General features: G+C 28.5%; 1 protein-coding gene and 1 long non-coding RNA gene across 5 annotated transcripts; one reads left to right on the top strand and one right to left on the bottom strand.

The window, feature by feature from the left end:
- Positions 1-2,288, bottom strand: LOC147657490 (uncharacterized). The gene is made up of 2 exons (XR_015292504.1): positions 1,887-2,288; positions 1-1,397 (listed from the first exon to the last, which is right to left on the bottom strand). It is a non-coding gene; the product is annotated as an uncharacterized LOC147657490 (long non-coding RNA).
- Positions 118-27,530, top strand: Pgant5 (polypeptide N-acetylgalactosaminyltransferase 5). Of its 4 annotated transcripts, none has more exons than XM_012493805.3 (8): positions 118-441; positions 19,630-20,460; positions 21,336-21,654; positions 22,149-22,326; positions 22,881-23,061; positions 25,002-25,240; positions 25,323-25,457; positions 25,540-27,530. In XM_012493805.3, the coding sequence occupies exons 2-8, from the start codon at positions 19,845-19,847 to the stop codon at positions 25,687-25,689; spliced, it is 1,818 nt and encodes a 605-aa protein (XP_012349259.1). In that variant the 5' UTR covers positions 118-441; positions 19,630-19,844; the 3' UTR covers positions 25,690-27,530. The 4 variants fall into 4 exon arrangements, with proteins under 4 accessions (XP_012349259.1, XP_003698695.1, XP_012349261.1 ...); XM_003698647.4 differs by having other exon boundaries at positions 123-944; XM_012493807.3 differs by lacking the exon at positions 22,881-23,061 and adding an exon at positions 24,208-24,388 and having other exon boundaries at positions 123-944.
- The last annotated feature ends 133 nt before the right edge of the window (positions 27,531-27,663 follow it).

Below are 27,663 nucleotides of genomic sequence, written 5' to 3' on the forward strand. Positions count from 1 at the left end.
TAAAGGTAGGAAGAAATAATTTAATCCAAATAAATTTCATTCTTTTAAAGATTCTATGATCCATATATGATCCGAATTAAAGTTTTCAAAGTAATTCAAGTAATGACCACATGTGGTGCACCGATCGCCATTGCAGAATCAATGAGAGCGAGTCGAGCGTTGAATGAAGTGTAGCAAAGTTATTTCGCGTCCGATAAATCTCGACTCAGTCGACGAAACTCTCGATTGTGCGTACATTGGCAATCGTGGCCACTATCGATATCAGGGCCACGCACTGCCATCAGAGTATAGAAAGTGCTGCTACGGATGTTGAACAGGTGTCCCCACTTCGATACTCTAACCTCGGCGCTGCTTTCAGTGGCTCTGCAGTGTCGGATGTACACGTATGTGCGACGTACGGGATGTGCACCTGGAGGCGTTCTTGTTACTAGGTCATAAGAGGTGCGTATCAATGAAATTCGTGCTAATCAACCGTTGCTCGCAGAAAGTAGACACGTCTACAGTCACGGGAACAGACCGCGTGTGTGACATCGTACGCCGTCGTGTTAAGTGCATTCGACGAGAAGTTTGACCGATTGTCCGCTGCTCGCACCTGGCGTCTCTCGCCAGTCTGATCCATCGTCGTGTGTGCATTCCGCGTCCTGCTTTCCTTTCGTCCTATACGAACAATCGTGTTTCGCGAACGTTTCATGTTGACGTGTATAAGATTACAACAATCGCAAAACATCCGGGTTCAGTGACGTATCGATATCTTGTTACGTGCCGCGACGAATTCCACGTTGCTATTACTGTGGGTCTAATAACAGACTACTGTAGTGTATAGAGCACGAATCCAACGAACATTCATAATTTTATATTGTGCTCAAAACGAAACAACGTCGGGTGAACCAGAAGCTGACCAAACACCGATCGAAAGAACGTGTTCTCGAGCAGGATAAAACTGGGTAATGTCTTTTTAGCTTGTATCACGCGACCGCTACCCGACCATGTGGTGTTCCAACGTAACGGTGCTACGTGGATAGGTATATACGTAATATTTGTCCTCTGATGCGGACGTGTGTAATTATACTATTCTTGCAACGATATATATGCACATATATAAATATATATATATATATATATATATGTATATATATGTATATATTTATATTTGGTGTAGCATGCGTTTCCAATTCACTATAGAATTGTAGTGCACGGATTCCATCCCGTTCTTGCCAGTCCGGTCGTGAAGCGAGTAATCTTATTCTACCGGCTATGTCGGTATTCCGTTTAAAGGAATGCGGCACACCTGCTCGTCTTTTACTGTATTTCCAAGGTTTTTTAAATTAAATTTTGTTTTAATCCATCAAAGATTTTTAATTGAATCATTTTTTAATAAATTATTAGATGAATAGAATCTGAAAACATAGTTTTTAAATATAGGAAATTTTTAATTCGAATGTTTCTGGAAACATTCTGATACAATATTTATGAAGTATAAATGGAAATATATATGAAAAATATATAAAAATAATCATAATTAGTGTGTAATTAAAAATTTTAAAGATAAAGTCCAATTAAAAATAACAAGTATAAATAAATAAGGTTAAAATTTAAATTTGATTTAGATTTCTATTAGGTTAGATTGACTAAATTTTGAATTAAAGATTAGCTTAAATTATAGTTAAATTTAAATTTTTCATGAATTCAAATATATAATTCAAATGTTTTAAATCATTTATATTGATTTTGAACAATGAGTTTTATTTTTTTTTATTTTTACATGAAAAATCATTCGATCCATTATGAATCATTGCGAATAACCTTCATTAACGATAGATAAATAATTCATGAAGACAAGCCGGTTCTTTCCATCGAAGAACGTTAAATAAGTAAATGCAACATACCTCGACACTGATTAATAAAACGAGTGAAAGGTCTATCGTGTAAAATTCTTTCTCGTAGGTTGATGAGTGAATTGCTTAGTTCAAAACGGCACGCTATAAGGACATGTGTATTCAATTCTGATCGTCCTTGTATAGTTAGAACAAATGATTTCATTACGATAATAGACTTGAAAATCTGATCACAGAGAATGCATTAATATCGCGTTTAATATGTCGAGATTATATATTTTGGGTAATTCCGTTTGTTTGATAATGCCGCGCGATTAGCATATTTGCTTATAGTAACAATTTATAATACTAATGGTAAATAGATATGAACGATTTGTGTTCGGTTAACGTCAACATTATGATGAAATTTCCTGTCAGTATAATATGCAATTTAGAAATTTTGAAAATTATGATACAATCTGATATCTTCATGGGATTAAAACAATATTATTTTCATAGATTACAGTATAATAATAAAAAAATAATTGAATGGAAGTTATATATTGTAAATTATATATAAATAAAAAGAAAAGATAATTTAATATACAAAAAATATTTTTAAATTTTTAATTGATAAAATACCGTTTTATACTGATTATGAGAAATGGCAAACTAAATAATTTTCAATAAATTTCTAATAAATCAATAATCAAATATCAATTTTTTTTATCTTTTGATTATAAATAAATTTAAGCAAAGAATATAATTAATGTTTAGAATTTTAATCGAAACATAAATATTTCATTTCATTTGTTCGAGTCTTAATCGATTCGAGATGCTACATAATTGATTCTAAAACGTTCTTTTTTCTGATTGGAGGATCAAAACATCTAGTATTAAATTAATTTAATTAATTAAATTATTTTAAATATAGCTTTAGCATAATGAAATTAAATAATTCTAATCAATCGTGATAAGATTTTATTGTTAAAGTTATTTTCTTCTCTATTTTCTATCTCGCGTTAATTATGCACGAACTGTAAAATTTCAACTAACCTCATATTTTATTTGCTATATCCGTTTCGTTTTCAAATTTCGATCTACGTAATACGATTCTGTCGGTATTGTAGTTTTAGGCATAGTCACGGGAAGAACTTTTTGAAACGTTAACGGTCATTATACGTCGCATTACGTTTAATAAAGGAAAACAAAAAAAGAAAAGAAGGAAATAGAATCACTAGACGACGACTTTCGTGAGTGAAATAAACCGTGAACATGACTGCATCGAGTAAAAAGTGTAATTTGTAAATTCACAATAGGTCTTCCATGTCGTGTGCACGCACATACTTTTCGTAATCGATATAAATAAGTAGTGTTTTTCGCGCGCATAAACAGCATTATTTGAAATAAATTATTTCATTAAATGTCTTTCAAACACTTGTGTTATGTCGGTAGCTTGTCATAAAATTGACTTATAATTATTTATATACGATAACTGAATTCATATACGGATCTAACCTCTAATTTTTTTCTTTCGAATATAGATAATTCACAAATTTGTCGTTATACCATATTTTATGTTTGATATATAAAATTATTATTTGGAAAAAATTGCAATTTGAAAATTATTGGATTTAAAAATTTAATCTTGTTGTGTTAACATGTCAACGAAGATAAGATAATAGTGTAAATGTTCGAATATATATATGTATAAACTTGGCATGGATTAGTAGGCTTTATGAAACTGAGGTACCTATATTCGTTGCAGTTTATCGATAGTTGGACGAGAAACCTTTAAAGACAGCTCGTTGCAATATAACGAGAATGGTTCACAACACTCGACCCACACAGTTATGGTTTTTAACAAGTTACGCAGTTCTTTTATAATGGAATTTGTAACATTAGTCTTACGTATATTCGGTATGTTCGATACATCATTTAAATAAATCAATAAATTAATTTTTATACGATACGATCGTTATTACTCCTTGTATTTGATAACTATTTTGAAATATATTTTCTTTTTTTTTTCTTTTTTCATTTTTTTTATTGTTTAATCGGTATTTAATCGGTTAATACTAACTTTTACATAACTTGTAAAGTTAAGAAAACTATTTTATTGATTAAAATAATTATTTTGTTTTAGTGATTGTGATAATAATATACAACATATTCACATACTAAATAATTTTTATCTAATATGTGAATATGTTAATAACTTAATATATTCATATATTAGATGTAGATTTACTTAAATAATTTTATTTATACATTTTTTTTCTAGGTTAAATATATTTTTATAAAAATGTTTAAAAATATAGGATAATAAACATGTTTTATATGTTAAAAATAATTATGACAGCAGATAAAAACTTATTGATATATATTCTAATTTTATAAATTGATATGTGAGAGTACACGTTACAAAGAGTTTTTAATTTCTTCTATACATATTATTATAAAATTAATGAAATATATGATGATATTTGAAAATAATGTATTTGATTAATACATATTTTTAAATATATATATTTCCTGTACATTGTTAATTCATTCTCTATTACTCAGAAAAGTTAATGCCGGTTTTGTGACCCGTATAAAGTGGTGCGTAATAACGGTATTCGTATGATACTGCGATCTTCATTGTATTGCTGGTATTGTCGAGGTTCGCCAACATAATTAGAATTCTTATAGAAACTTCCGACATTATGGATTTCAAAGAGTGAGATATAAGAAGTTGAAAAGAATTGGAATAAAAATAATAATTGGACAATATTTTATTGCAATATTTAAATACATTATATAATCACAAATGGCACAAATATCACACATTGTGCTAAATTTCTTTTAATATCCATTATAATTATCTTAAATACGTATTTCAATATATCATTACCTCGTACATATAGATTAAAACGTACTTAGCGATATTTAACGATACTTAACGAAGAGCTTACCGCTTATAATATTTTAACCTACTTTTGTCGCCTTCGAGTTATTGGTCGTTTTCTTCGTCGATAATTCAGGCAGGTTATAATGGAAGGGAATAGAGAACGAATGGAATGATGCGGCAGGCGCGATTTTCAACGGAAGAATTTCATTCGCGGACCAAACAATGGACGCGAGAACTTGAATCATCGCGCGAGTTAATTACGACAGGAGCGCTTGCATTGCGAATTGCATCGCACCGGAGGATGCCTCGCCATGAATTCTGTCCCGTATATTGGATCAGTCTTGCTTTACGGCTCATTTGGTGGTGCGCAGACCAACGCTAACAACCGGAAATGGACTATATTCTCTCGTGAAGATAAATTGAACAATCATTGAATAACATTTCTTCTTCTTTTTTTTTTTTTTTTATTTTATTAAACAAAATGATATTTTGTTTGTTTAATGAGATAGAATTTAAATATTTGAATGATATAATAAATATATCAAGAATTTTATCGAAATTTTATGAAAAATATTTTCAATTCGTTTGCTACAAGTATATATCAATAGATTTGTTGGAGTTGATTAATAACTCTAATTTTCTAATAATATTTATTTATTTTGTTCTTTTTTTTTTTAAATTTAAAAAATCAAATTTTTTCCATGATAATTTTTAATACTTTATTGAACATAATCAATCAAATCAAGGAAATTGATAAACAATATCTGTTAAATTTATCGTGAAATTATTTTCCTAAATAGTTTGTGATAAAATCATGCATTCAATTTATTTTGTATTGTTAGCAAAGCATTCGATGAAAATTTGATTGAAATTACTTCAGTGGTTTCGATGAAAATGGATCATAAGTTTTCCCATACAGATACCTATTCTTGTAAACAATAATTAGAAATATTCGCTCGTATATTAGTTCATTATTGCATATAAAACATTGCTTTCTTAAATAATTTGATTAAAGTAATTTCCACATAATACTATTGCCACCTTAATTCATCTTTAAAAATTAAATATTATATATACATACTTAATTATTTTATCAAAAATATATTTTTATATAATTACGAAAAGGAAGGTTACTTGGTTATTACAAAAGTGGGTTTTGTTTCTAAAAAAAAATGTCTTAATTAAAGAAAATTGATTATATATATATATATATATACAAGATATTTTATTCATAGCATAATTTAGAGGATGATTTCTTATTAAAAAATAACTCGAAAAAAAAAAGAACAAAATTTTTCTATATTTTTTGCTTATTCTCACACGCAAAATTATTTCATTTACATAATTCATTTATACTCCAATCGTCATTTTCAATTTCATTACCTAATTTATTCGAAAATCTACGAAATCTCAAACGAAAATCTCATTTTATTCTTTCTTCCCAAATTACTTCACGAGGATACATCACCCTCTGCCGGTTGTAGCCACGAATAACGGGATATCCCGTATATTCACATTTCCATCATTCTATCTCGAAACCGTCTTCACTCGCTCCACTTAACTTCTATCATTTCCACACGTATGTACAATGTAACTTTTTCACCAGGTAGATCCTCCGCTCCATTTCGTTTTCGCAAATTGCACAAAGAAATCGTCGTTCCGGAAGGGATGAGAAGACGATTGAAAATTCGAAGTTAGAGCGAGATAGATGGAGGGAAGTTATAGGATTCTCGACGACGTGAGAAAGTTGAAAAGCGCTTTTGTAAAATCCATAACGCGTCTTGCACGACTATTTTGTAGCTACGTGTTTCGGGTAATAAAATTATTGCAAAAAGAACTCTTGAGAGGAAACGTGCCATCGAAAATGGCCATCGAACATCCATCATCTCGCGCGAAAACAGAGAAATGGAAATTGCGTTGTTAAATTCAATTTCTGACGATATTCTTCTTTTGATCCCTTTCTTAACGTTTGCTTTGATGATGCGATAATAGATATTGGTTGCGATTCAGAGGGTCTCTCTCTCTCTCCAAAAGGATTTTTGAAAGGTTGAGAGATATTTTTGGGAATTTACAATGATTTGACAGTGAATAGTATTGGATATCGATTCGTTTTGCTTTTAATTAGATAGATTAAAGTTGAATTATTGACATAAAAATTTGTAATTTTCGTAATCAAAAATTCGACATTCTGTTTGATGTAGATTATATTTGTTACGCCTGTAGAATTTTGAAAAAGAGTTTTGCGAGAACGATTATGAACAGATGTTGGATATCAGTTATATTATTAATTTGATTCTTTGTAATTCAAATGGATTAATCGTAAAATGTCGCTGATAATTTTCATTGGTTTAGGAAATTACTCGTCGATATTAATAAGTAAATATTATAATATTAATCGTTAAACATCGATTGTTAATTAAATTGTTTGATTATTACTTTCTAATGGAAATTTAGTTGAAATTCTGTTTGATCTACGCGAATATGTATTGTGTATTAAATGAGCACTATTAACAGCTAAAAGTCATTACACAATATTTGAGAAATTTTACTAGCTAATCATTAATGTAATCAACAATTGAATAAATAAATAAATGGTTGATGATTAATTTAATAATAATAATAATAATAATTTAATTAAAAAATTAGTCGTAATTTTAAAAATAATTACATTCGTTTACAAATATCTATGCAAATTTAAATTTTTAATATATTTGGAAGATATATTTGTAAATATAGAATTTAAAGAACGAAGTAGAAATATATGATAATTTAAATAGGAATTTTAGAATTTATGATGCAAACTTTACAAGAATGAAAAAAAAAATATTTGGAATTTGAGAAGAGAATAGAATTTCATCGAAATTAAAAAATATCTAACTATGCTTTTTCCTCGAAATTCGATTCGCATACATTCGAGATGTATTCAACAGATTCAACGCTAGAGTTTCGTTTTTATGAAAATGAAAGTTGTATCATTAAATTTTATCTCCAACTACTTGTCGTGTTGATATTCCACTTTCGTAAATTCAGAAACAGTCTCGACCAGTTTTTCCATGGACATGAAAACGGTCGACGAACAATTTTTATTAGATTACTCTTGTTATCCGTTCTTCTACCATCATTTTTCTAGTGTTAGTGGTATGAAACCTATTCAAACACAAGATCCTATTACAAATGGAATTATATATCTCATTTAAAAGTTTGGCTTTTAAATTCTTGCCGCTATTATTTCTTTACATTTGTTTTAATCTATATTGTAATATTTTAAAAAATATGTATAAGATGCAAACACTAAAAGACATAATCTATCGAAAAATAAATACATATAAAATAAATATTTATATGCACATTGTTCAAATTTTCATTAAAAAAATTACATTTTTCATGTTAGGCGAATTTCCTTGTAAAATAACGTATGAAGATTTTTATAATCTAGGATACACATTTTATATTTAAAGACTTATATTCGAAATAAGAAGGAATAAGAATTATAATAAATTCAGACTTTGAATTAAAATTTCTCTCTGTCCCTGCATTTCTCATAATCAAATATCCCTCATCTATAAAAAGTTTCTATTCTTCGTCATTTATCATTCGTTTACACGGAAACGCTTTCATGAATGAAAAAAATAACAGATAAAAAAAGGAATAAAAATAAAGAATAAAAATATATATATAACGTGTAACGTCTCGCGTGAGTTTATTATTTATTTTTTTTTTTTGGTCTATTGTTTATATTTTGTTAGAAATATTCCTTATAATATTATGTTTGCAAAAAATTCGTATTCAAGCATGTTTTGATTGTCGAGCGTATCCTCTCTCCATTTGATACGCGAATTCGAAACGCGCAGTGACATTATTCGTTTATTCGTCGTCGCGATTAGACGTTTAAAATTTGTTCGAGACAAATGTGTTCTATTTAGTGCTTAACATTTTAATACTATTATTTATCATTTGTGCGTTTTATTATTATTTTATGTGCTTTTTATTATTCATTTATTATTAATCATTTATATAATACATCTTTATTCAATATTTTATTCAACATAATTAGAATTGATAATTTTTCGACGATTAAATCATTTTGAGTTTATCTCTCATTCGCACGAATAACGCATTAAACGCATCATCGCAAGGGCTGTTACACAGGTAAAAGCAGAAAACAGGCGAACGCCATTCGAAGATTGCTTTCCATTCACTATCGTGCACACAATTTCGCCCGAACAATCAAGCTAAGGTAAACGATCGAATAATTCACGTTTGTACGATTATTTGTTCCGATTCACGTGCAATTTAAATCGTTTCATTTTTTTTTTCTTCTTTCTTTCTTTGACCACGTTGAATTCAGACTCTTTACTTTAAATTCTCATTCTCGAAACGAATTGCAAATTATCCTGTATGCGCTATAATCTGAAATTCTCTCTGAGTTTATCATTAGTTGAATAAAAGTTAGGTAGAGATATTTGAATCCATGTGATCTCTCGACCACGCAGACGAATGATTCTCGAATGTTAATTCGGGTAGAAATTTACTAGAGATGACTTATGCAGGGGAAAAAAAAAGGATCTCTTTCATCCGTATCCATGGCGAAACCCTTGTCGTCAAAGGATATTTGATTCAAAGCGATGCTTACCACATTGTTGCATCTTGTGAATAGGATTTGTCGAAATTGCGTTTTGATAATGTTGGCTTTCCACCACTGTGAAGCAGCACTCTTGCATTCGAAATTCATGTTACGTGAAAAATATAAAAAATATTTCATTTTGCAAATGTTTCGTTTCGGAGTTGATAATTATTTGACGAATAGAAATTGAAATTCTTTGAAAAATGAATAAATTTTGTAAATAAAATTTTGTTTGTTCGATTTTGTGAATTCTTTATATTGGCGATAAATAAAATTTCATTCTATTAAGATGATATCATCTAGTTTCTGAAAGAGTAAACATCAATTATAATTTTAATAGTGATTAAAAAAATTAAGAATTCTATATAAAGCGGAGTTAATTTGGCTTCTGAATGGCTCTTTTGTCTCCAGAATCAATGATTTATTTGTACGAATAAAATATGTATGGAATTGTTTGAGATTCTTTGTTTTGTATTTGAATCATCATATCATAAAGTTTGAATTGCAATCGAGTATAAAGAACGAGATAACTATTGTATTTATAAAAAATTAAAAAATTAAACATTATATTTATTTTAATAAAATTAACAATATTTAATTTAATAATATTATCTTGAAAATATTTCATTATCAATGTGTTATTGATCTGATGATAAATATATTGTGTGTATTTTTTGATAAAAATTATTCGTTTTTATAGATTACGTTTACGTTATGTAGGAGAAAAAGTTTCAACATTATCAATTTTTTATATTTTTCAAAAAGTAAAAATAATTCCATTTTTAAATGGAATGCTATATATATATTTTTTACTTCATATGAAAAGATATATAAAACGAATTCATTCATATGCAATGACTTTCAATATTCTACGAGATTAAAAATGAAAAGGGTGTTTTGAATATTTTATGATATGGATATGGCTTAGCTTATTCAAAAAAATAAATAAATTTTTCATGCTTTATTATTTTATTTTATTATTTCCTTTGTATAGGAAAAAAATTCTTTCTAAAATTTTTTTGTGAAGATTGTAAAAATTTCACTTCTAGAAGAGAACAAGTGCAAAAAGAATTTTTATTTCTTTAAAGGCAACGATGTTATCTTCGATACAAGTATTATCATCACTTGCCATGTAAAGAAATGTAATATTCGATTGCATTATGATTCAGTGGCAGAAAAAAAAAAAACATTTAAAGTCAGTGATAAGATCCAATTTTTCTGCTATATAACTTTATTAATCATTGATAAAAGACGGTTTATGAAATTTAGAAATTATGTACATTAGAAAATGTTCTCGCGAATTTGTCAGATTTGAAAATATATTTTAAAAACCATTAATTAATTTTTGTGAAACATTTTTCAATAAATGTACCAATAAAATTTTATTTCAAAATTTATTGAACATTTATCGATGGTAATTAATGTTACCAACATGATCGATAAACGTTCGATCAAAAATTATCGATTAAAACCAACTCTTTTGAATGTGTAATAATGTAGTTGTGCTACATATTTAGTAGATGTTGAAGTAAATATTTAAATTGCCGAAAATAGAAATGATATCACATCAATAATATTGAATTATTAACTCGTGAATTATTTTTCGATGTTTTTAAAAATTTTATATACCTATGTGATAATAAAAAAAAAGGTGTGTTTTTTTTCAAATAAAATAAACCTTTTATAATTTTTTCACAACGTATTATGTATTTAAAACAAAATTCTCAATTTTTAATTGGCACGACACATTTAATTTTTATATAAATTTCTGTATGTAATATTTGCATTACATAATTCTTATCATCTTTAAAAATATTCCTTTTCCTCTCGAATTTTGCACGATTCTTCTCTTCGTATCGAGTTTCTATAAAATTATTATTATTATTATTATTATTATTATCATCATATTCAATAAAATTTATCGCGTGTAAATATCTCGCTTCACACTGTATTTTCTATTCATTGAACGCGTGCCGGGCAAATATTTAAAATCAATTTCCTCGAAAACAATGCCGCCATATTTCGAAATTAGTTTTTGACAGTACAATCATCCGCTTTGACGCTTCTGCGCCTCCATTTATATAGGATAAACCCGTATATCCGCGAAGGATTGATCGATCAATCGAAAACGAAAATAATGCATCACTGTATCGGATCAATTTTGCTGATAAAAAATTTTTAAACGATCCGGTTTCCCCCTCGATCAATAATATTGGAGAAACACGTTTTTGAAAGTCCCGTTTCGATCGTTGTAACTATTTCCATCGAACTACCTTCAATATCTTTCTCGATAAGAAAAGGAAAAAGATTAAAAACTCGTAAATCTGGCTGGCGTCGACCATAATGGCCACGACGATTAAAATATTCGACGGTCTTTTACATTGAGCCACCATTTTTCAAAACTTTCTGTTATTTCTTTCTGTTATTCTATTCGGTTGTCTTAATAAAAAAAAGTTCTTTTTATTTATTAAATTGTCAACGCAGTTCAGTAGATCAACAGTGGTTCAAATAAGGCTGTATCCTTGAAAAATGTACCACAAATATATTAACCAACTATCGTCCAGTTCGCATTAGTTCTTGTAGAATCGTACGATTTGCGAAGAAAAGGTTGAGCAACGACACGGTTCTTTTCCGTATCTTATTTGCACAAGTGCATTGCGCCTCGACTCATTATTATTCCGCTAATTTGCCTTCGTAAATGGCCGTTGTTCCAGCGTTCCCCCTTGCGAAACACGATGCCTTTTACGAGATATTCGGCATTTCATTCTCAATGCAGTGATTTCAATTTTATAATTAACCAATCCTGTCGCAACGTCCGATTGCATATATAATGTGTATAGTTAGAAATTTCGAAGGGATGATTCGAGAGGATGGGAGAAAGAGTTATAAATTTCTCTGAAAAGGGAAATTCTTGTTTCTTGGATCGAAAGTCAAAAATTAATCGTGTTACTTCAATTATGAGATATAATATATTAAGCATTTATTTATTATATTATTAATGTTTGTGTTTATTGTATCGAATTTTGGGGAACGCACGATAAAATATTTATATCGTGGATATTTAAATTATATTATTATTTAATTGTTTTACTTGTTATTAACTTCTATCTTTTATCGAACAAACAATATCCATCGTTCTTTTTATATTTCTCCTTATATTTTTAGAATACAGAATCAATTATAATTAATGAAAAGATTGGTCACTTAACACTGCATTGAATTGCAAACAGGAGTTTCGAACGATTTGATAAATTTGCATTCTCTTGCAAGTAGGAAGTTACAAGATCAGCAATTGTAATTTGTTGAGTTTATTGTTAAGAATTCTGATAAATTATGCAATCAGAGATAATTACAATTTTAAAGACAATTAGATTTTGCATTTTCTGGAAGAAATTGCGGAATGATTATTTTATTGTATTATATGTATTATATATATATATAAATTATTAATTGTTTTATTATTAGATAAAAAAAAGGGATGTTGTTATTAACTTGCTGAATTCATAGATGTAAAAATAAATTGAAAATATATGTACAATAACTTCAAATATTTATTTTAAAAAATTAATTTAAAAAAGACAGTAGAAAAGATCAAATTTCATCCCTTGAAGTCTCTTCAAAAACAGTTTTATCCATTAATATTGAATATTAATTGAGATAGTCCAATCTATATATATTACGATCGAAGATCGTATGAATTATGAAATGAATTCTTGTAGCTTGAATAACTTGATAAACTTTTATATATAATAAAAGATATTGCAGAATCAGTTTATTATAATTTGGATTAAGAGAATTTGTTGTTGAAGATAAAATTTGTAGATTCGATCATTGCGCATAATATATATATATGTATGTATGTATGTGTAAAAATATTTTGAATATCTCGATAAATTTGTATCTTTTCCATGAATGATTACGTCACTATAGAAAGATAAAAATCTTATCGAAAAAAATAAATAAAGATTATGAAGATTATTTAATGAAACTTAAGAATCATGTGCAACTCAACGGCAAGGAAAATTCATTGCATAACAGTTTTAATATATTTTTAAATTTTGATTGCGGCTCGAATTTCTAGAATTTCTAGTGTATTTTCGATGAAATGATATTCTTTGTCAGACATTGTTGAACTTACGATTTATCCTCTTGGATAATCGTTTCTTGATAGCGAGAATATTGCGAAATGATGTTAAATCACAAGAGTTTCCATGCAAATTAAGAATTCTCTTTTTATAGTTTGGCGAGTAGATAAGTTTATCGCTACGGGTTTTGTTTCAGTTTGAAAGCAATTCTTGAATATTTCAATAACTTTGCATTCTACTGTTGTTCTTGAATTTGCAATTTTAATTTCTTGAGCAATCTTTTTATCATTTAAAGATGTTACGAAAAGATGTTGAGATCGTGAGTAAGGTGTAAATAAATAAACTTATTATTACGGATTCTATTAAATTCTGTTAAATTAAAGATAATTTGCGGGTTTATGAAAATTTAAGAATATTCGAAAAATTAAGAAGTGAGGAATGTAATTAATTTGCATCGTTGGCAGAGATGTTGCAAAACACCTGCGGCTACAAATTCGTAATTAATGACGAAATATGCTAGCAACTTGAAATTGTTCGTTTTAACGAAAACTTAATCGTTTGTTTTTGGTCATTAAAATTTAGAGCAATTTTAAAAAATAACAAAATTTTATTTCAATTTAGAAAAGATTTATTATTAAATATCACTTAATTTTTGCGTAAATTTAATAACAGATATCAATTACGTTATGTTAAAATTATTAATAAAAGTTTATAATTAGTTTCCATAATGAATTTAAGCATTATGGAAACTAATTAAAAATTTATAATAATTTTAAAAGAAAAGAAGGATTGGTAATTAATAATAGTTAATGCTATTTATATTACTATTACATTACACAAACTTTTATCCATAGAAATTTTATTTATCGTAAGATTAATTGAAATTATCAAAAGACTGACGTGTTTATAACTCCCTAAAAAATTATATCTTGGGAACAATTAATCAAAAGATAATTTAATGAATCGCATAACGATAAGAAGATTGAAAATATTAACTATTAAAGTCTTATTATTAATTATTAATAATTTAACGTAAGCTTATAAAAGAGAAATCCATAATTTCATCTAAATCGTCAATTCGTTAATGTTACAAAATCAATAAATTATTCTTTGTGGTCTTGCCAACATTTAAAAATCTATTCAATAATAATGACACGTGTTCAAAGTATTATATTTAAAACATCATTGAAACCTATCATTTCGGAAACCAACGTTTCGAAACTTTGGCAAATCCACAATTTCGTTTCCCTCGACAATGTCAATTAAAATAAAGTCCTCTCCGATTCCTCTTGCGAAGAAACCTTTCAGGGATTTCCACGGAAAATCAAACAAAATCCCCGTTTCCGGGGAAGCCGACGCAAAGCATAAAGTATCGCCGCGAATTCGCTACTAGAACTCGACTCCGCGATATTTTGTTTAACATCTCCCCATCCATGGGGTCGAAGTTCGTCCGGCTGTTTATTGCCTCGCGGACTTGAGCCTCGAGCGCTCATCAAACTTCGTGCATCCAATCGGGGATGGATGCCGGTGGTTGTTGCGCGAAACTTGAGTATCTGCATGCTGAACGATTGGAATGGATGTTCAATATGTTATTAATATTTCACCGACCAATTTTAATCTTCGAACGAATTTTTTCCGTGATCGAGAGAGAATGGAATTTTAAATTAAGTGGGATGGGAAATTATAATGAGATCTTTAAAAATTGATGAGCAGAGGAAAAAACATGATGAATATAAATAGTTTTATTGATTTTTTTTTTTTTTTTTTCGTTATTTCGTGATATTTCGTGGAACAAAAAGTATATAATAAAAATCCAGACCGATATTTTTTTCACTAAAATGTACTAATGTAATGATTCTATAATGATTCTGTTCTTAAATAAAAATAGGTGAATAGAAAAATTTTTGTAAAAACGAAGGAATTAGTGAGAATTAATATTTTTAAAATTTACACAGAATAAGTTTCGTAATAAGACTATTTAATATTAATATTCTTATTGCAAACTTATAAAAGCTATGAAATTACAAAAACTATTTTATGTTATTTTATATTTCAAACGATTCAATTTTTCTTTATTAAAATTAAATAATCTTTTAAAGAAAAGAGAAAACGATCATCAAGAACGTATATCAAGAACATCTCTTAAATCTTCGAAAATTCTCACTCATAGTTCATACTTTCTCAACTACTTACGCTTCACAATTCCTTCACGAAAAACATAAAAAAGAAAAAAAAAATAACAGTCTCACATGGCAAGTCTCATATATTCTCTTTGTGGCAGACAATTATCAACTTTTGTTAATATATACCGCGACACACGTTTCATATCGCGATGAAAGTGAATGATTTAGCTGAGATCCTAATTAATTAATATCACTAGATCTACTCCAGTCCGCTCACCGTTCTCCCATGAATGTTCTCATTAGACTAACTCTCATGAACGCAAACATTCGTGTGCCTAAATATCCAGTGATTCGTTTGTTTCCACAAATTTCCACAGAACATTTGCAGTCTGCCACGATCGCTCGATCATTATTATAATCGCGGCAACGACCGCGTATACACTCCCACTCTCTAGATCTCACCAAAGGTAAGTAGTTTTAAGCAGCTTATGAACTGTATAAGTAATAGACATGCTCTCCTTCCGATCTTCTTAGTTCTTTACTATCTTGACTTCCAGTTACTTTTGAGAACAGAAAATTGTTTTCATGGTTAAAATTGAACCAATGGAACGGCAGAAATTTTGGCGAGACGAACAAATTCTGGAATTTCGAAAGTGAATGTCAAGAGATGGCGCTTCGAGCGTGATCGACTTTGTTCTTTAGCAAGACTTGATTCGTTTCTGTTTTTAAATATAGAAATTATTAGTTTTTTTTTTAAATTTGTTGATATTTATATAGATTTGTGTTAATAAAATGGTGAAAAAATGGATAACAAATGAAGAAAATGGAATGAAGAATAAGAGGAATCGGAAAAGTGATATTTATAATGAAGAAAAGATACTTAGTTTTTTTTAGGTTACGAATTTCTTGTGATTTGTGAAAAGTGTTAGTAGAATAGTGGAGAAATGAAATATTCTGTATTCTTTATTTTTTTCCACGTGAATAATGTGAACTCGAAAAAAAAGAATTGAATTTTTTTCATTTTGTTTTTACAATAAATTTAAAAGTGATAACTTTAGAAAAATGAATATATGCAGTCATTCGCAGAAATATTCGTATCCTTACGTTATAAAAAAATTTATCTTATCTGAAAATTCTGATTTTATTGAAAACTTTAAAGTTTAAAATCATAAATTTTAATAAAAAAATAGAATCAATTTATAATATTTATTATTATATCTTTCCTTATTTATCTATAGAAGAATCATAAATCAGGAAATAGAATACTGTTGTCGAAATTTAATTTGACAAAAGAATTCAAGGAACATTTTTTTTAGATCGATGCCATGGGACTATTTCTTTAAGACTTTAATTAAAAATCGAATATAATAGTATTTCTATTGAAAAAAATTCGATTACGTCAATCCCGTTACAAATTTATTCTAATTATTTCTTTCCAATTAACACTCTTCCTTCTGAATCTTTTTATTCTGCTTTATAACACTTGGAAACAGAGAATTTCTCCCTGTTACCAAGAATAAGATCAGGAATAAAGATAAAAAACACATGCAATCAAGTAGGTAGACATGATTTATGCAAATTAATAATAATATATTTTTTTATAACAATGTTATATTTAAATTTTGCACTTACAAGCATTACTTTCGAATAATTAATTTCATTTCTATAAGACTTCATTTAGAATGTAAATGACTTTCTATAAATCTATCTTTAAATTAGATCGTTTTTGAGAAAAATTAAAATTTTCTAATGAAAAAATTAGTATTAAATCATAAATTTTAATCAATTAATGTCTATAATTAATTTGCTAAAATGTGATAGTAACATTAATTAATACTATTAACATAACTATCTAATTTAACCTAACCTAGAAAAATACTATACTTAATTCCATAAAATAATAACAACATAATTAAGACTTTAGAAAGAGCCTTATCAAAATTATAAGATTTTATTTGTAAAGTCTCCTTTTATTTGCAAGATTTCTCTATCATCATTGAAAAAAATTTCAATTTTTACGTTTTATCCTCTTTTTCACTTGCAGAGCCATAAAGAAAAAAGTTGGCCAGCCGGTGAAATAGCCTCCCGTCAATCAAAAACATACGAAATATGGCACAGAACTGTCTTTGTTCTACGCACTCGAAATCGTGCTTCGACCAGGACGAATCGTTGCTTTTTCTGCCCATTCATCCGATGTAATATTCACGGTGCAACAGCGAGAATACTCGCGCGAATCATGCATAAACGCAAGAATGCGCTTTAGTTATCGAAGAATTTTGTTCTTTTGCTTTATGTTTTCATTCTGTAATGTATATATAGATATTCTTTGAATAATACAATATTTCAGCTTTTATATGGAAAATCTTTTTTAAAAAATTCTGGTATAATTAAACAGAATATGAAATTAATCAGGTAATTTTGTGTTTTTGATTTTATGAAATTTTGAATGAAGACTTTTAATAATCGTAGGATAACACAAAAAATTAAAAATTAAATTAAAATTAATATTGAATTTGAATTAATATGGTAAAAATTGAAAAATTACGATAAAAACGAATATTGTGTTCAATTTTATAAAAGATTTCAGTAATTGTAGAATAATTCTAATCTTGAATTTAATGGAAAGATCATCTCGTGATGATATAAGAAAATTAACTCAGAAAAATGAAGTCATAATAAAAAATTAAATATAATTTGGAATATAGATTAAATCGAATTACCTGTTTGAATAATAGGATGAAAAATTGCATATAAATAATGCTGAATTTTATGAAGTAAAACATAATAATTCTAGGATAATATTACAGTGAAAAGTTACAGTAAATACTGAATAACACAAAACTTGAGTTGCAAGGAGGATAAAATAGCACTGTAAGAAGTTGCGACAAACTTTGAAGCAATATTTGAATTAAAATCTTTCGTATAAAAAAAAATTGAAGTGACGATCGAATACAATTACACAATTACAATTACATTATTGCATTATGAAGCTTAATAAAAATATTTTTAAAATAATTTAATTTATAATATTTCCAAATATATTGAAAAAAGAAATATTTTGAATTCCAATTAAAAATATTACATAATACTCTTGTGTACAAGCCAAGAAAACGAATCGATAATGGTAAACAGCCTCCATATATTATGCATCTGATAAAATAAACGGTCTCGCGTGACTTCCGGCTCGATTGTACCATACAAGAGCTCTTATACAAGTCGAAACAACGTTTAGACTGACTTACAGAATGGCTGAAAATAAATAGATACGGCAAACCAAATTATTTACGTGATATATTGAAATATTTATTGAGAAGAGTCTACGTATGCAATTTTAAGAATGTATGTATGTCCATTTTGCTGGAAACCGACGACTCAATATTGTTTGAGGATGAATTTCAAGCTCGTTTAGAGAGTTGAGCTTGCTGGAAGGATTAGTCTCGCGAGGGTCGAAGTTTGTTTGGTTTTGGCGGCTTGTACAAAAGGGAAGGAGGTGGTAAAGGAGTTGTTGCATTGTGTCGAGATTCCGATACGTCGATACAGATGTTTTGGTTCGTGCAAGACAACCAACTACGATCAAACGATTAAGCAAGGAAATTAAATCGAAAGTGAATTTGTTGTCAGCTTAAACGAATAATTGGTTTAAACGGAGGTTTCTTAAAATTAGTATAGTAATATTTATTGGTGAAATTATTCTTAATGTTATTTAAGACGAATGAATTAAATAAAATTTAAAAAAGGTAAGGTAAGGAAATTTAGGAAATTCGATAGAATCTTAAACTTTCAAATATATTAATAATATGTGTTAACTCATTCTGAAATTGTGAGGATCAGTATTACCGATTTCTAAACATTTGGCACAATAACACTCATGAAAAATCTGAAGAAAAATTCTCTTTCATAATTCTAATTCATTAAGAAACCCAGAAACATTATCAACACATAAAAATCAATACAAATAACTAACAACTATCTAAGATTTCTTAAATCTTAAAAAATTTTCTTAATCAATATTCATCCATAGATCAATACTTTCATTGCACTATTCCTTAAAATAATTCTAATCCCTCATTTTTTTTTTTTTCATTTACAGACCACGGAAGTCTCGGTCGACGTAGTCATGTAAATTCAGTGGTCCACAAGAGCACAGTGGCGGCTGATCTCCTCTTCAGACTCGGATAGCCGAACGGTTAGTTGAACGGCCGGGTCCCCGAATACGGCCTGGTCTAACAGGAAGCTCGTCGCGCCTCCAACCGCGAAGGATCGGGTGATGAGCTCAGGATACCAGGTGACCGGCCCCATCACAACATGTTCCGTTGCAAGATTCGCATTCACACGTGTCAAGTGATACTGTTCACGTCCCTGGTATGGTTCCTGGTGGACGTGATGGTGCTGATGCTCTATTCGGATTGCATCGGAGGATCCGGATGGGGTTGCACGGAGAACGTGAAGCAGCAACAATCGCTCACTGAGGAAAGTTTGCCCCATTCGAAGATTGATATAAAAGAAGAGGAACAGATCCAGCCGGTTGGCCAGCAGAGTAAGAAACGGTACAAACAACCGGAACTGCATTTGTGGAGGCCAGCTAGGGTAGTTAGGGATAACAAGGGGATACCCGGCGAGATGGGCGCGGCGGTGCACATCTCGCCGGAAGACGAAGCAAGGCAACAGGAGCTCTTTAAATTGAATCAGTTCAACTTGATGGCGAGCGACATGATCTCGTTGAATCGGTCCCTCAAGGACATAAGGCTGGAGGGATGCAAGACGAAGAAGTACAGCAAGTACCTGCCGGATACTAGTATCGTGATAGTATTCCACAACGAAGCGTGGAGCACGCTGCTGAGGACCGTTTGGTCTGTCATTAATCGGTCTCCACGCACGTTGCTCAAGGAGATCATATTGGTGGATGATAAGAGCGAGCAAGGTGAGAATGATTTCGCGGAACTGGATTGACATGGCTTGGAGGGCTGGTTTGAATAGATGGGTGTGGTTTTGATTGAGTTTATGTTGCAATGTTAAATGCTTCTCTAAATATATGGGCGCGATACTATGAATTGCGCAAATTGTTTATTTGGTACATAATATGATAGGATTATATAGGTAGTTTTATAAAAATCGTATGAATTTTTATTCTAATAATAAAATGATTAAATAAAAATAAAATTATAATTAGCATGTTACTTGATATTATAGATAAAATATTCACCACGTTATCTTTGAATAATATAACAATAAATATTTAATAATACAATAAGATTTCATTGCAATCGATAACTGGAATATTTATTTATCTAGAAACTATATTTTTAAATATAAAAAATAAAACTACTCAATCTAGCACAAAATCATTTTATTCTATACAATAATTGCTCAAAATCTGATTCAATAATTCCTTGAACATTTTTTTTTTTAACATTGTAATTTTCACATTTTCCTATTTACAGTTTCTTTCATTGAATTTAGAGAAATTTCGCAGACATTTTTAGGACACATTCGATCCATCCGAAAGCTCGAATGATCGTGCACTCTTCTTTCAAACGCTCAGCCCTTTCAAACATTTCCAACGTCAGCATCTTATAGTCACTCTCAATAAATATTCACGTCAAAGTTTCTTTTCTTACTTCAATATTGTAAAAGTAATAGGAAAATATAGAATCCTTTTATCAAGTCAACCAGTTCCAATTGCGGCAATAATAATTTATTATTCAATGAATTCAATCGAAAAACCATTGGCAATATGGTCAACGTCACTTTCACTTCTCTACGCCTTTTTGCTCATACAATGCACTCGATCCGCAGATCACTTGAAGCAAGACCTGGAGCACTACGTAAAAAGGTTACCAGTCCCGACATATGTATACCGTACTGAGAAGAGATCGGGTCTAATCAGAGCCAGACTGCTTGGGGCGAAACACGTGAAGGGACAAGTTATAACGTTTTTGGACGCTCATTGCGAATGCACAGAGGGTTGGTTGGAACCTTTACTGTCTAGAATCGCTGAAGACAGAACCACTGTTGTCTGTCCCATCATTGATGTGATTAGTGACGATACTTTCGAGTATATTCCAGCCAGCGATATGACGTGGGGTGGTTTCAATTGGAAACTGAATTTTAGATGGTAAGAATCGGTGAATTAATTCTTTAAGAGATTATATCTTTTGAAGTTTAATATGTAAAGCTATATTTCGCATTATAATTTAATTCATTAATAAATATTTAAATTATTGATTATGAAAAAACGTAATTAAATTATTAATAGAAGAATAAAATAATTAAAATATTAAACATACGTAAATATGAAATATCTTTTAATTTTTTATATGCTATTATTCATTATTTACTATTATACTATGTATAATATTATTTTCCTAATTTTTTAAAAAAGTATTTAATTTATTTTCAGAAATGCATGCGTCACTTTTGAATGGAATAATCTATCGTGCATCATTGTTATTAACATCATATTTTATAAAGTTTATGCAATTGAAATATTTATAATACTATGATATTTTTTTTTTTTTCAATCATTAAAACTTTATTGTGTACTGAATTTCTGTATGACAGATATTGTATCCATTGAATTATTAATATGAAGTTCTATAAATTTTCAAGGTATAGAGTGGCACAAAGAGAAATGGACAGAAGATTAGGAGATAGAACAGCTCCTCTAAGAACACCAACAATGGCCGGCGGATTATTTTCTATTGATAAAGAGTATTTTTACGAATTGGGGGCGTACGACGAGGGCATGGATATTTGGGGCGGTGAAAACCTCGAAATGAGTTTCCGGGTGAGTATTGATCGATGACAGTATTTACTTTATGCGGTCAGTCTATTTAAATGAAAATGAAGTTACGAAACGTGGCCAAGTAAAAAGAGTATTGAATATGAAATATTTATATATATTTAATTTTTTTTTAATACAGATTATACTGATTGAAAAATTTCCAGGTGATTCTGAAAAAAAATTCGGAAATATTTATCACTTCCGATAATAAAAATAAAGATATTTGTGTATAAATTTTTTTTATTTGCTTTTATAGCTAATTTCTTCTCTCTAATGCTGTTCCACAAAAAAAACTTCTTCTATATCTATGTAATTGTTTGAAATTCTCTCTATGTATTTAATTCTGTAATGGTAAAGCTTAATTTGATAATTAACACTAGAATTTTAAAAATCAAATATTCAAAGATCTTGATTCTAATGTTAATTATAATCATATGATTTATCGCACGTTTGATTTTAATTATTGTGAAATATTTTAAATTTATAATTCCAAAATATAGAGGGTTTAGATAATGGTCATTGTAATCTTCGTTTGTGAAGTCATAAGTACCTTGTAGGTATGGCAATGCGGTGGGACGTTAGAAATCAGTCCATGTTCTCATGTTGGACATGTGTTCCGAGACAAGAGTCCGTATACATTCCCTGGTGGTGTCAGCAAAGTAGTTCTACACAATGCGGCTAGGGTGGCCGAAGTCTGGATGGATGAGTGGAGAGATTTTTACTATGCCATGAACCCAGGTTAGATAACAGCGTGTATCATTTTTTTTGTATACTTATTTCTTAATTATCAATTACCAATTAATAGATAACATCAAATAATAACATTAATTACTCAATAATCAATCTTCACAGTGTTTAAGTTTTGTTGTAGAAAAGTGTGCATTTTTTATTCTTTTTTTTTTTTTTTATTAATTTTTAAACGAAAAAATATAATTATTTTAAGAGATTTTAAATAGAAAAGATAAAAAATAATTATAAGTTTGATGTTTGCTATTATAGTAAACTTAATGTGAATCGTTTACATATTGTTATATAGTATATATAATTTAATTCAAAAATAAGATTACAAAATTTTTAACGGGTATCTGATATGATAAATAATATAATATTATATTAATTTAATTATTTAATAATTAATATAATATTATAAATATAAAAATGTTATATTATAGCACACTTTTTTTTTATTTAGTTTTAAATAAAAGAATTGTTCGAGTATTAATTTAGAATAAATTAATTCTTATTCATTATCATCATAGTTAGTAGGATCGCGTAACTTTACTTATATGTTTGAAATTAACCCATAGCTATATGTAGTTTATTTATATTTGACTCTTAAAATTAATCTTAAGCGTGTTTATTAGTAATAATATTAACCAAATTTTTTTTTTTTACATTTACATTATAAAATTTTACATTAACATGTCTATGTACATGTCTATATCTATGTATGTAAATGTATCGTAATTACTATTACTATTATATATTTTTATCTAAATTTTTTCTTCTCATGTGTATGTATGTGAAACAGAGAGAGAAAGGGAGAGAGGGAGAGAGAGAGAGAGAAAGAAATATTGATATTTTAGTTACATTTAGCCATGAAATTTGATTTGCAGGAATATAATTGATTTCTTTGCATTTCAATATACTTTGGTATAGTCTTAACCACTCATCCATCCAGCCGACTAACAAAATGAATTTGCTTGCTTCTTTGTTGATACATTTTACGATAATATTATAGGTACCAAGAGAGAAGAACGAGCGTCCATCTGATCGAACTTCAAATATATTAGCTCTTTTTATTTTTTTTTGGTTTTTTTTTTTTTTTTTTTTGTTATAAATTATTTGTAATTGCTAACATACTAACAGAACTGAGTTGGTTAGATATGGATGTGTGGTGGGACATTGGAAATCGCAACGTGCTCGCACGTCGGTCATGTATTCCGTAAGTCAACACCATATACATTCCCTGGTGGTACCAGCAAGATAGTGAACCACAACAATGCGCGACTCGCAGAGGTCTGGTTGGACCAATGGAAGTACTTCTATTACAACATTAATCCAGGTAGCACTAACACCAGCATTTCTGGAAAGAAAATAGACTGCAATATCGCCAAATTCTTAAATACTTCTTTATGTATTTCCTGTTTGGTTTATTTTATCCTATCTCGCATGTTCTTTTTTCTATTGGATGGTACGCTTTTATAAGTTGCATTTAACTCCAAGCTTAGCAGTTAATTACTAGCTATATGCGCATATATCAGATACCCGTTAATATTAGGAAATTAATAGATAAGTTTCCTTTCTTTTTTTTTTTTTTTTTTGTTCTTTTTTAAGGCAAATCTCAAGAAAGAAGGTTAATAATAGTTAAAAGGTTAAAAAATAAATAAAAAATATGATGAAAATATACATTCAATTTAAATTTTAATCTATTTTGAACAAGATTTCTTTCTTTAAAATTTGTAAAATTGTTTGATTAATATATAATAGCATAATTATTTTCAACAAGCAAGCATATAGCATTAGTACACCACACATAGCAATGTCTTTATTTTAGCACAAACTTTTGACACCCTTCTTTCAGAGAATATTCATATATATAATCACATTAATGCATTTTAAAAATTTTAAACTAATTATACTAATCAAGATTATTTATTTTATTATTTTATTTATAGGAGCTCGAAATGTAGCTGTTGGAGATGTATCTGAAAGAATTAAGTTAAGACAACGTCTTAAATGTAAAAGCTTTAGATGGTACTTGGAAAATATTTATCCTGAATCTCCAATGCCATTAGATTATTATTATTTGGGTGATGTACAAAATGTTGATACACAAACTTGTTTAGATACAATGGGTAGAAGAACAGGTGAAAATGTTGGAATTAGTTATTGTCATGGATTGGGTGGTAATCAAGTTAGTGTAGTTAAATTATTTTTAATTTTCATTAAATGTTAAATTCTTTAATTAATAAAATATAATTTTTTATTTCAATTAGGTGTTTGCTTATACTAAACGACAGCAAATTATGTCTGATGATATGTGCCTTGATGCAGCTAGTCCCCAAGGTCCTGTCAAAATAGTACGATGTCATGGTATGGGTGGAAATCAAGCATGGGTTTATAATGAAGAGGTATAACATAACTAATTTGAAAATAATTTTCATAAAATAATAATATAAAAATAGTAGTAATAAAATATACATTTATTTATAGACGAAGATGATCAAACACACTAATACAGGACACTGTTTGTCGAAACCTCGTTCAAACGATGCAATGCAACCTGTTTTAGCACCTTGTGATCCGCATAACATCGGTCAAAAATGGACCATGCGTAGTAAATTCAAATGGCAAGCCAGCTAATATGAGGTGTTTCTAAGTGCAACATTTATATGTAATACTTGTTGATCTATTTAATATTAATTCAAGAACTGATATTCAAGAAACTTCCGTATTTTGAAAAATCAAGAAAAAGACTAGTATTATACTCCATAAAAACAATACAGTATCATGTTTTGTCGACTTATAAATATCAACGGAGTTAATAGTGATCGTAAACGAGAAACTGAGAGATTGAAGTTAATGCTTTTTAGTTACATAGGATTTATTTACTGTTACTAGCAGTATTGTGTATTTACTGCCATTTTTCATGGTATGCCTTGATTAATAATGCACAAGTGTTAAAAAAAAAACTATTCCAATTGTGCGTGCATACAAGTGATACGAAAAGAGACATATGTGAACATTCTTTTTTTATTTTTTTTTTTTTAAGTAAACAATAAAGAGGAAAGCATATCAGACCACTGTTATAAATAAATAATTGTTAATACAAAAAAGAGAGACATATTTGATAATATGGGATGAGTGCAATGCTGGATGATTGGAAAATATATCAGTGAAACACAGATATATTAATGGCATAAATGATACATTACTACAGAGAGTGAATGTTGAATTGCAAGTGGTATTATTGTGACACTATCGATTACGATTTAGAACTTGTATTGTACAATTTTTGTAGCAATTAGGGAAGAGCACTGAATCTTTTTATACTGATATTTCTAACAGTTCCTTGTTGCATCTCGTTCATATGATTTAGTTGTTATTTTCTTTTTATTCGTTTCGTAAATGGATGAATGTATTTATATCTGAATTCGCCATAGCAATATGAGATTAACGAAATATCGTTTAAGAATATAAGAAAACTATCGATTGTTATTCACTGTACTGTTATATTTTAAATATTTTCTTAAATTCAAGACAAAAAATGTCTTCCGTATTTTCTTAACAAAAAAAAGCTAGATATTTTTATGATATTCCTAATATCTTATATAGTTATAATTCTTCATAGATTCAGGCCCTTTTTGCTTTTTACATATTTGAAGCGTGCCGAAAATAGAGTGCAATATCCTTGTTAAATAAGAAACAATTTCCTGTAACTAATGTAAAAATAATTATATAATGTAATAATTGTTATCAGATTCTGGCGCCCTTCCCTTACATTATTATAAACTAAGATTAAATATCTTTCATATTTCAAAAAAAAAAAAAAATGAAGATAGTCAACATTAAACATAAAACATTTCTGAAAAATAATAACTAATAGTTATACTTTCTCAAACATGAGAAAAAATTAACTAATTCTACAACTTTAAATGAAAAAACATTAAACTACATTTATAATATTTAAAATATATATGACACTAAGAAATTTTCAATTTAGGAATTTTAACATCAAAGAATATACTCAATCTTATGTTATATGAAAGAATGGTGATGGTGCAACAAATTATCGTTTACAGCTTAATTATATATTTAATTATTTGTACAAGACAATAGTATTTATTTTTGTATAGGAGTTGATTTTTATTAAATCAATATATTATTTGAATGTGTTTAATTATATTAACAAAATTATTAGGTAATTTGTTAGTTATTTGAACTGATAAAATTTAGTTAAATTCAAGTGCACAAAATATAGAAAAAGATAACATCTATAATTGTAAACAATTTTTAATCTTATAACTTATTCAATGAATTGTATGTGAAAGAATCATATGTAAACTACTAGTATGTTTTATTATTTTTATTTTATTTCATTTTAAGCTAATATTTAGAATTGTTTATAAAAACTATATTAATGAAAATAATTGTAACAATTACATTGAAACATTAAAGATTACTTATTGGCATAGATATTCAAATTCATGAAATTTATTTCTAAATTTATTGCATATAAATTTATGTGCAATGTATGGCAAATGTATATATTCCTTAAATAAAAAAGTCTATATTTTCTATTATTTATAAAAATTAAACACTGAAATGAACTTTAAA

Source organism: Apis florea, unplaced genomic scaffold (assembly GCF_048593485.1).
Source record: "Apis florea isolate Af1SG1 unplaced genomic scaffold, ASM4859348v1 contig_3158_pilon, whole genome shotgun sequence".
In the NCBI taxonomy this organism is placed as follows: Eukaryota; Metazoa; Arthropoda; class Insecta; order Hymenoptera; family Apidae; genus Apis; species Apis florea.